At 39.9% G+C, this 12,166-nt stretch overlaps 1 protein-coding gene across 1 annotated transcript in view; it reads left to right on the forward strand.

The window, feature by feature from the left end:
* Positions 1–12,166, forward strand: part of LOC124622184 (meiotic recombination protein REC8 homolog) — a 380,857-nt gene that overhangs the window by 49,416 nt on the left and 319,275 nt on the right. The window contains exons 2-4 of the mRNA XM_047147832.1: positions 7,640–7,782; positions 7,878–7,947; positions 8,099–8,136. Coding sequence (XP_047003788.1) covers positions 7,640–7,782; positions 7,878–7,947; positions 8,099–8,136 — 251 coding nt within the window. The remainder of the gene's footprint in view (positions 1–7,639; positions 7,783–7,877; positions 7,948–8,098; positions 8,137–12,166) is intronic.

The following is a 12,166-nucleotide window of genomic DNA, read 5'->3' on the forward strand; positions in this document are numbered from 1 at the left end:
CAGGTTTGAGTTGCAGGTTCTCAAGCAGAATTTCAGTTTTAATATTGATATAACTTTGCTTGACTTTTATGGTGACTTTCTTTTTAGTGATTTTTGCAAAGCCTCAAAGGGATAATGGCTCTCATAATTAAAACAATTAAAATATCATTTTGTAACTTACGGCCGCCAGACAAGGAAACGTCAGACTTCGATATTTGAAAGATGCGGTTGCTGATCTAAAAGGACACATATTATAATATGGAATGGCTAGTAAAATGTTAGTTAACGGCCATTATCCTTTGTCAGTTATCTTCATGCCAATTGCTGTGAAATATTACCCATAAATATGAATTGTTTTTGGCAAAAGCAATTAGGTTTGGTTTAATGTCATTTTAAATAAACCACTGATACTTTTGATCACTTACTTTATCAACTAAATAACTGTGCAGTGTCTGCTAGATTATGCTAAGGCGTTCCTCTCACAACTGTAACAGACACACCATCAGGTGGCTTGCGGAGTATGGATGTAGATGTAGATGTAGAAGAATAATAATTGGAAGTTTTTGTCTTTTTTTTTCCGAGAGGTAAAACTTATCTGAGATATTATCTCTTACACCTTTCACATGTACGGGGGTAATCCCAAAAGTAAAGTCTCCTATTTTTTTATTAGTACATAGTCCTGTTTATTTCTACAATTGTGTACATCAGTTTACAGCTTGAACATTTAGCTGTTTTTCGACGTAATCACCATTTCTGTTGATGCATTTTTGTAGACACTGTGGCAGTTTTTGTATGCTGATGTCATACCAGCTCACCGCCATGGTGTTCAGAAAGTTATGAACCTCTTCTTTCACCTCATCGTTGGAGCTGTATCGCTTTCTGGCCAAATGTTCTTTTAACCTAGGGAATAGAACAGGTGATAGTCACTGGGTGCCAAGTCAGGACTATAGAGTGAGTGGGTGATTATGTTCCATTGAAACTGTTGCAGGAGAGCAACGGTTAGCTGAGCAATGTATGGGCCAGCATTCTCATGGAGAACGTGTATGCCCTTGCTCAACATTCCTCTTCTCCGGTTCTGAATTGCCCGTTTGGGTTTTTTCAGAGACTCACAGTACTACCTGTCAGCATTACTTTCAGTCCCAGTGGGCATAAAGTCGACCAACAATAACCATTTCCGATCCCAAAAAATGGTTGTCATGACTTTACTGGCAGACTGTGTTTGTTTGAATTACCTTGGCTTTGGATGCTGCCACCGGCGTGATTGTTGCTTGGTCTCAGGTGTAAAGTGGTATGCCTAGGTTTCATCACCTGTGGCAACTGAGTCCAGAAGGTTGTCCTGTTCGGCTGCAAGGCGGTGAAGAAATGCACAGGAAGCATCAACTCGTTGCCGCATGTGGTCCTCTGTCAGCATCCGTGGCACCCATCTGGCACGCACCTTCCGGTAGTTCAATGTTTCCATTAAAATTCTGTGAGCTGTGCTTCAGGAAACTACAGGAACCAATGTGCAGAGATCATCCACGGTGATCTGTTGATCTTCATGCATGATTTGCTCAAGCTTCAACAATGTCTCCTCAGAAATTGATGGTCTCCCACTCCTTTGTTCATCGTGAATTTCGGTCCAACCAGCTGCAAACTCTGTACACCACTTACACTTCCGTCAGTTGGCGATGAATTTCAATCGGTGCAGTGCCCTTTGCGTTCAAAAACTGAATAACAGCACGCAGTTTGCACTTGGCAGTAATGTCCAACAGGAGCTCCATTGGCAACGGCTGCCAAGCCAAGACTGAGCACCTCAGCGCGGCATTCGCATGTTTACACACAGTCCGTGAAGCACTCTTCGTAACAATGTGACCAACTGCCACACAGAGTTCTGTACTTCAAACCTGATCTCCCTCTGCAATTTTTATCCCCTTACACTTCCTTCCTTTGCCAAATAATTTCTTGATGCCTCAGGATGTGTTGTAACAGCCAACCCCTTCTTTCAGTTAAGCTGTGCCATAAATTTCTTTTTTCCCCACTTACATTCAGTACTTCATTTGTTATACAATGTACCCATCTAATCTTAAGCATTCTTATATAACATCACATTCGAAAGCTTCTATTCTCTTCATATTTGAATTGCTTCACTTCCATACGAGGCTGCACCCCATACAAATACCTTCACAGAAAACTTCCTAACACTGAAATTGATATTAGACATTAAGTGATTCCTCTTTTTCTGAAACACTTTTCTTGCTATTGCCAGTTTGCATTTTATATCTTCCCCACTTCAGACATCATCAAATATTTTGCTGCCCAAGTAGCGACACTCAATATATTACTTTTAATGTTTTACAGTAATAAAAAAATATTTGTCCCACCAGGAATACCTTAGTTCTTATGTTGTGTTTTATCGGTTAACACGAATTTCGGTTAAGGTGAATTACGAACTCTGTTTCAGTTCCTAGCATAATTAAATTTCACTGTAACACAAACTTCTGACCTCAGAGTATTCTTAAGCATAATTTTTTTTCCGAAATGAATGTAGGAAATTTAGCTACAGAGCTAATTATACTTATTGTTGACTCGGTTTTCAACATATTGTAGGTCAGTAGCCGCGATTATCGCCTCGACAATCAGCGTATGTTGTACATTGTAGGACATTCAATAATGTGTGCAGCAGCATTTAGGAACATACTCAGTGCCAGATTTGACAGGTGTTCTGTTAGTCGTAGCTGTATCGAGCTGGAATACTGAATAAAAACTACAGCTACAACCGGTACCGTAGCATGCGAAAATGGCAAAGAGGAAACAAACAGCTCTGAATGTACGGTTAAAGCTTAAGTTTCTAGATGAAGAGGACCGTGGTACCAAGAAAACAGTAATTGCAGAACAGTTTGGAATACCTAAATCCACTTTATCTACGATTATTAAGAACCAAGAAAAAATTATTAATGCTGCGGCATCAGGTTCTGGAAACAAATCTAAATGACTTCGTACCGCCAAGTATGAAGACATCGAGATGTTACTGCTAGAATGGTTCAATCATATGCGTGCATCTAACATACCTTTAACTGGCCCTGTGATTCAGTCAAAAGCAAATGATACTGCTAAAGATATGGGCATCAAAGACTTCCATTGTTCTGCTGGTTGGCTGTATCGGTTCCAAAAGAGTGATTCAATTTCATCTGTACAAATTTGTGGTGAAGCAAATAAAGTTGATGAAGAAAGTGCGAACAGCTGGTTGCATGAATTCAACTGAGTGAGGGAAAAGTATGCCTCGTGTGATGTGTTTAACATCCACACCCTGGGGATAAAAGGTGATAAGTGTCACGGTGGAGCACGAAGCAAACTTGTGACTGTTGTACTGTGCTGTAATTCTGATGTCAGTAAGAAGTTTTGTCCCTGGGTTATCGGTAAATCCGAGAAACCACGTTGTTTTAAAAACATAAATATGGACACTTTACCTTGCATCTACTCTCACCACAAGAAAGCTTGGATCAATGGCTCATCATTTTGCAGGTGGCTTCTTCGTATCAACAGTTAAATGGTTGCTCAAAATAGACATGTTCTTTTTACATTGGACAGATGTACTGCCCACAACGTTCATGATCTGAACCTTTCCAACATAAAGTTTCAGTTTTTTCCACCCAACGCCACAAGCCGCCTTCAGCATTTGGACCAAGGCGTAATCTCTCTCATAAAGAGAGCTTATTGTAAGCGACTTGTAAGAGTTGCAATTTATGCTGCTAAAAACAATAATGCAACCCCAAATTGAAATCTGCTTGATGCAATAAAAGCCATCGCAGCAGCCTGGAACTCAGTATCGCCACATCATATAGAGAAGTGCTTTAACAGAGCTTGGAGACATAGCAACACTAAAGATGTCCACGAGTTAGAAGATGCCACTTCACTTGATGACTGGACAGTGCTGCATGATGTTGCGAACCCTGAGATTAGTTTCGAAGAATTCATTAGTGTAGATGACGTATGTGCTTCTGTGGAATCGGATGTCCCAAAAGCTGTGAACGAGGTGCAAAAAGGGCCACCAGAAGAAAGTGAAGAGGAAGAGAATACAGATACCATTCCACCTACTTGTCAGGAGCTGTCTACAGCCTTTGACTGTTTAGAACAGTTCGCTTCAACATCCAACATCACTGCTGGGTTTACAGATGCTATCATTACAATTGGTTGTGAAATTACACAAAATATTATCATTCACATGAACGTCAGTGAACCATGACTGAATTTTTCCAAGAAAGTAATGTACATAATTTGTGAGTACTCGTAATTTTACAATCACTTTATAGTGTTGTAAATCTACAATAACATGATTGATAGTGTAGTGTATTACACATTAGTGTACTGCTGTACATGTGTACTTATTAAAATCTGTGTTTTTCACTTAACACGAATTTTTTTAACACGAACTCTTGATTTTTCGGTCCCTTCGGATTCATGTTAACGATGTTTTACTGTATTTCCCAATCACTTTTGGTGTTTTATTTCTAAATCTAATTCCCTCCCTGATTTAATTCAACTACATACTGTTGCCATTGTTTTACTTTTATCAATGTTCATCATGCAATCTCTTTTCAAAACACTGTCCATACTATTGAGCTGCTCTCCCAAGTACTTAGACATCTCTGACAGAATTACAATATCATCTGCAAACCTAATAAAAGTGTTTCCATCTTCTCCCTGAACTTTAATTCCCTTTCCAAATTTCTCCTTATTTCCCTTTACAGGTTGCTCGCTGTATAGATTGAATAACTTTGGGGTTACAAGTTGTAAATAAGTGTTTGTCCCCTGTCTTTTATCCCTGCTTTCATTAAAATTTCCATCCATCTGCATTGTCAAGAGCTTTCTCTAAATCTGCAAATACTACATATGTGGGTTTATCCTTATTCAGCCTATCTTCTAGGATATGTCATAGGATCGGTATTGCTTTGTGTGTTCCTACATTTCTCCAGAACACAAACTGATCCCCTAGTCTGTATGTCCATCTTTTCAGTGATGGTTGCGGGACTTGGCTGTTTGATAGAGGATGTCAAATGCCTTCTTTCAGCTGTTAGTTTTCAATCTTATTTTATTGGGCAACCAGATTTAGCATTTTACTATGCCATCTGGTTGCCCAATAAAATAAGGTTGAAATTTGACGGCTGAAAGGCATTTAATTTGACATCCATGATCTTCCCCTAAGTCAACTTGTACCAGTTTTTCCACTCTTCTGTAAGTAATTTTTGTCTGTATTTTGCAACCATGATTTATTAAACCTATGATTTGTTCCACATCTGAGCACTTGCCTAGTTTGGAATTGGAATTATTACATTCTTCCTGAAGTCTCTGGGTATTTTGCTTGTCTCATATATCTTGCGCACCAGGTGGAATGATGTTGTCGTGGCCGATCTTTATTTCCTCATACATTCTTTGAATCTCTTCATCGCAGTGCAGAACTAGTTGGCATATAAACTTATAGTATTATGGTGGTTGTTGTGTTTATCTTGGCTACAATAACGCTTTCACTATGTTGTTCATAGTAGCTTAACTGCATTCCTGTTTTCTTATTCTTATTAGGCTTACTCTACAATACTCCTAATTGGTTTTGTGTTGTTAACCGTCTACTCACCTTATCGGAAGTCCTGTTCTTCCTGCCATTGCAATTCCCTAATAGCCATCACATTTAATTTCAACCTACGCATTTCCATTTTTAAATTTTCTAACCTACCTACCCAATTAAGGCATCTAACATTCCACACTCTGATCTGTAGAATGCCATTCTTATTTTTTGTAATGATGGCATTCTTCTGAGTAGCCCTCACCCAGTTCTGTGGATTGTGGAGTGTTTTACATCTGGAATATTTTACCCAGTGGGATGCCATCATCATTAAGCCATGCAGTAGAGTGGCAAGCTCACATGAAAAAGTAAAAGCAGTAGTTTTTCCTTGCTTTCAGCCATACGTGATACCAACGCTGCTAGGCCATGTTATCTAATGTTATAAGGGCAGTAGTCAATCATCCAGACAGTTGCCTCTGCAACTACTGAAAAGGCTGCTGCCTCTCTTCAGGAACCACGAGTTACTCTGGCCACACCACAACCCTTTTGTGGTTGCACCTTTCTTAAGGCATGCAAGCCAACTTGCCTCAGCAAGATCCTTGGTTCAAACATATTATGCAATAGCATATTTCTTTTAAAAACTGTAATTTTTTAGAAATAATTTCTAATCATATCACACAAGTAAGTGCATTGACAGTAGCAGTGTTTTCTGGAGTTTTTAACACACAGTGTTTTGTACCTATAAGAGTTGGTCTGTTGCTAACAGCGTACAGTATGTTGTGGTATTTTTGGTTTTTAATTAACTATCTCTTCAATAGCTTTTTGATGATATTCTTATTATTAAGAGTTACTGTCATTTAGCATAGTCTTAATGACAATTCTTTTTGCCATTTGATTGTTATTTCTGTAGTAACAAGGTTCACGTTTTCCATCGCACTTTACATAGTGTAGACCAGGCACTGTCTCCTAGGCATGCCCGATGTGAACTGACTGGGCACGGCCCGTGCTGCCTGAGTTGTTGTTGTTGTTCCGCCGGCAGAGGTCACGGCCGAATTCTCGCGTGCCCTCTGGTGGACGGGACTCTACTTGCGGCAACTACCGTCCATGATGTGCCGTGCCAATGTGCGCCTCCCGCGATCTTTCTGGTGGCTACTGCAGTTTCATTTTCTTCTGGATACACTATTGTTATTTCAGCTTTGTACCCATTTTCAAGTGATTCAGAAATTAACACATACATTCAAACTTTGCTACATTATTATATTACAACTTACAACATGATACACAATCATAATGCATTCCATATTTGGCCATACAGGGCTTGTTATGTTATTGCAGCTTGTATTGTATGCCACGATACTAAGTGAAAGTATCACATGGGTCATCAATAATTTTACACAAGGACCAAAGGTAATTTCATGATGACACCATAAATAAAGTACACGTTTAGCATTTAGGTCTGCAATAGCACTATAGGTAACAGCTTATGTAGTCCAAAAACCTTACTAATCATCACAGATTTATGAATAGGAAACAGGGTCTTTATTCTTTAATTCAGTGGTGGCAGTAGCAATTGTAATCCATATGAATAAAGCATTAAGCCATAAATCACAAACTAATAACTTGGAACTCTGTGCAGCTAAAGTTTGTCTGTGACCAACATACTTGTATTGTCATTTGGTACTGATGGGCATGCCATATCCTGTGGATGGAGTGTACATTTTTTAACATACACCTATTACATGACAATCCCTGTATGGTCAAATAATGAATATGGTGTTCTTGACATGTACCACAACTTGCAATGTAGCCAATTTCAAAATGCAATAAGGTTATGTTACTAATTAACAGCATAGTTGTATGACTTTTCATGGTGTAATTTGTAATGTCATAATATTGCATTCATGCTGAAATGCGTATGATGATTGTAGACTCACTTGAAAATGGCTACAGAGCTGAAATTGCACTAATGTGTCAAGAAAGAAATGAAATAATAAGCAAATGGCAGAAGTGTTATATCACAATCAGTTGCTTTTGTCCTTACTTAGAACCATTTGCTTAATATTATTCGTCTTGCAAGTATCACTGAAATGACACGTGTGCTAATGGTATTTTTATGTATTTCAGCCTAGACATTATGGAAACCGTAAAAAATCAAGAGCCAAGAATGTCTTCAAAAAATGCTCGATCAAGGTTTTCTTTGTACCTGTCATCAATGCTGTTGTATGGGGTGTGCATTGTTTACAGGCAGCAAGTCATCATTACAATTGGTTTGTTTATTCACTCTATTTAGCATTGAATATTTTCTATTTCTGTTTTATTTTTTATATTTAATGTTATTCTCATATTTTTATGTCACCTACAGATAACATGATGAATTCGTTTCATTTGACTATAACATGCAATGGGACACACAGACATCTGGAAGTTTCGGGGTAAGGATTTTTATGACTGCTTCATTTAATTCTGTTCTTTTTCTCTGTTCAGTACAACTATTATATATAAGAAGTGATGCAAAATTGAGTACTACACAGTTAGCTGTTAGCCTCCGATGTGTTATTGAAATGTTATGTGGTGTATTTTCAGTGATGGTGAAGAAAATGATGCTGATGGTGCAAAAAGAGGTGAGTAAGAAATTATCAGTAAGAAATTTTTGGTCATTGTTGAAGTTGTTACGAATTCCTCATTTCCTTCTCTCCTGTCTTAATTGCACTTTCATTTCTCTTCCCATTAATCTCTCTTTACTTCTCACACTTTCTTTACCATCTCTGGAGCTGGCACAATGCCATCTCACTGATGCTTCCCCTGCATCTCATAATGTTCTTGTTGGTTATTCTCAAAGTTTAGATTTATTGCTAGCAGTGAATATTGAACATTATTGTGCTTGCCTTTGGTTGACTGTAGATATATCAGTTGTGGAATTTTTCATGGAATTGTGCCGTATATGCTGGAATTTAAGGATTGAGCCCAATATTTATTTTCTTGAAATAAACATTATGACATTTCTCAGATACATATGCCATGTGATGCAATAACCTTCTTACAACAAATATTTGATTCTTCAAAAATGTTACAAATAACATTGTAATTCAGAATGTGAATCTCAACTACACAGCTCTGACTACTCCAAATAATAATTACAATACAATCCTCATTTGTCTTCAGATGTCTATACAGTCATTGTTTTAGTATGCCATTTCCTCTTGGGATGATACGCTTCTCCATAATGGGCTGGCAATACATGGAACATAAATATCATGCAGGTGAAGTTACTGCGATCGCTGTCACACCTTGCAGATATGCATTGTCTCTTGTATTGGCTCTCCACATGAAAATAAGTAATAAATTTGCACGGTAGTCTTGCTCTCTTATACAGTAATTCATTATACCATTTGATCATTTATGAGTATCATTCATTGGAAAGGCAAACATAGGGTTACACATCAGAGTTACAGTTAACAGCTTAGTCTTAGTCTACCCTTGTCCTCATTACATGTGGGTCCTCTCATCCTGGGGTCTGAGTGACCTGCCCTTCCTCTTTAATCTTTCCCAGCCTCCCTTTGAAACTCTGAACAATATCTGTTTGAACTGATTCAGGTTCTATCTCCTTATTTTTATGCTTTTTTGTAAATTATTCAGCTTTGTTGTACATTTCATAATCAGTTAACTACATTCAGATTAGATTAGATTAGATTAGTACTTGTTCCATAGATCATGAATATGACACTTCGTAATGATGTGGAAATTGTCAGGTTAATAAAAGGTGTCTATACAAGATATTACATCACACAAAATATTAAATGACAATATTTTATTATTTATTTACTTTTTTTCTTTTTTTTTGTGGCGGCTGGGGAAATTACCCACTTACTATATCCAAAAATTCATCTAATGAGTAGAAAGTGTTGCCATTAAGAAAATCTTTTAATTTCCTTTTAAATTCTATATGGCTATCTGTCAGACTTTTGATGCTATTAGCTAAGTGACCAAAGACTTTTGTGGCAGCATAATTTACCCCCTTCTGAGCCAAAGTTAGATTTATTTAACCTTGAGTAGTGAAGATCATCCTTTCTCCTAGTGTTGTAGCCATGTACACTGCTATTATTTTTGAATTCGTTTGGATTGTTAATAACAAATTTCATAAGTGAATATATATATTGTGAGGCTACAGTGAAGATCTCTAGCTCTTTAAATAAGTGTCTGCAGGATGATCTTGGATGAGCTCCAGCAATTATTCTGATTGCACGTTTTTGTGCAATGAACACTCTTTTACTCAATGATGAGTTATCCCAGAATATGATGCCATACGAAAGCAGAGAATGAAAATAGGCGTGGTAAGCTAATTTACTGAGCTGTATATCGCCAAAATTTGCAATGACCCTAATAGCATATGTAGCTGAACTCAAACGTTTCAGCAGATCCTCAGTGTGTTTTTTTCCAGTTCAACCCCTCATCAATGCATACATCTAGAAATTTTGAATATTCTACCTTAGCTACCGATTTCTCATCGAAGTCTACACTCCTGGAAATGGAAAAAAGAACACATTGACACCGGTGTGTCAGACCCACCATACTTGCTCCGGACACTGCGAGAGGGCTGTACAAGCAATGATCACACGCACGGCACAGCGGACACACCAGGAACCGCGGTGTTGGCCGTCGAATGGCGCTAGCTGCGCAGCATTTGTGCACCGCCACCGTCAGTGTCAGCCAGTTTGCCGTGGCATACGGAGCTCCATCGCAGTTTTTAACACTGGTAGCATGCCGCGACAGCGTGGACGTGAACCGTATGTGCAGTTGACGGACTTTGAGCGAGGGCGTATAGTGGGCATGCGGGAGGCTGGGTGGACGTACCGCCGAATTGCTCAACACGTGGGGCGTGAGGTCTCCACAGTACATCGATGTTGTCGCCAGTGGTCGGCGGAAGGTGCACGTGCCCGTCGACCTGGGACCGGACCGCAGCGACGCACGGATGCACGCCAAGACCGTAGGATCCTACGCAGTGCCGTAGGGGACCGCACCGCCACTTCCCAGCAAATTAGGGACACTGTTGCTCCTGGGGTATCGGCGAGGACCATTCGCAACCGTCTCCATGAAGCTGGGCTACGGTCCCGCACACCGTTAGGCCGTCTTCCGCTCACGCCCCAACATCGTGCAGCCCGCCTCCAGTGGCGTCGCGACAGGCGTGAATGGAGGGACGAATGGAGACGTGTCGTCTTCAGCGATGAGAGTCGCTTCTGCCTTGGTGCCAATGATGGTCGTATGCGTGTTTGGCGCCGTGCAGGTGAGCGCCACAATCAGGACTGCATACGACCGAGGCACACAGGGCCAACACCCAGCATCATGGTGTGGGGAGCGATCTCCTACACTGGCCGTACACCACTGGTGATCGTCGAGGGGACACTGAATAGTGCACGGTACATCCAAACCGTCATCGAACCCATCGTTCTACCATTCCTAGACCGGCAAGGGAACTTGCTGTTCCAACAGGACAATGCACGTCCGCATGTATCCCGTGCCACCCAACGTGCTCTAGAAGGTGTAAGTCAACTACCCTGGCCAGCAAGATCTCCGGATCTGTCCCCCATTGAGCATGTTTGGGACTGGATGAAGCGTCGTCTCACGCGGTCTGCACGTCCAGCACGAACGCTGGTCCAACTGACGCGCCAGGTGGAAATGGCATGGCAAGCCGTTCCACAGGACTACATCCAGCATCTCTACGATCGTCTCCATGGGAGAATAGCAGCCTGCATTGCTGCGAAAGGTGGATATAAACTGTACTAGTGCCGACATTGTGCATGCTCTGTTGCCTGTGTCTATGTGCCTGTGGCTCTGTCAGTGTGATCATGTGATGTATCTGACCCCAGGAATGTGTCAATAAAGTTTCCCCTTCCTGGGACAATGAATTCACGTTGTTCTTATTTCAATTTCCAGGAGTGTATATTTATTAAAGGTGTCCTTCCAGTTACTGTGTGGAACGGTATATACTGTGTTTTATCAAAGTTTAATGAGAGCCCATTTGCAGAGAACCACTTAATGATTATCTGAAAAACATCATTTACAATTTCACCAGTTAATTCTTGTCTGCTGGGTGCGATATTTAAAAGTACCAGCTTTGCATCTTCGTGAATATGAATGGCAAGTCATTAATATATATTAAGACTAGCAGAGGACCGAAGACCGAACCTTGCGGCACCCCATTCTTGATTGCTCCCCAGTTTGAGAAATCACCAGTTTTTTGTATATTATGTGAACTGCTTATTTAAACTTTCTGCACTCTTCCAGTTAGGCATGATTTAAACCATTTGAGCCCTGTCCCATTCATACCACAGTACTTGAGCTTATCTAGAAGTATTCCATGATTTACACAATCAGAAGCCTTTGCTAGATCACAAAAAATCCCAAAGGGTGACATCCAGTTACTCAGAGCATTTAATATTTCATTAGTGAAATTATATATAGCATTTTCCATTGAAAAACCCTTCTGGAAATCAAACTGACATTTTGTTAAAACTTTATTTTTACAAAGGTGTGAAGCTACTCTACAATACATTACTTTTTCAAGAATTTTGGATAAGGCAGTCAGAAGAGAGATTGGGCGGTAGTTGTTGACATCAGACATATCCCCTTTTTTATGCAGTGGTTTAACGATGG

This window comes from Schistocerca americana, chromosome 1 (assembly GCF_021461395.2).
Source record: "Schistocerca americana isolate TAMUIC-IGC-003095 chromosome 1, iqSchAmer2.1, whole genome shotgun sequence".
Taxonomy (NCBI): domain Eukaryota; kingdom Metazoa; phylum Arthropoda; class Insecta; order Orthoptera; family Acrididae; genus Schistocerca; species Schistocerca americana.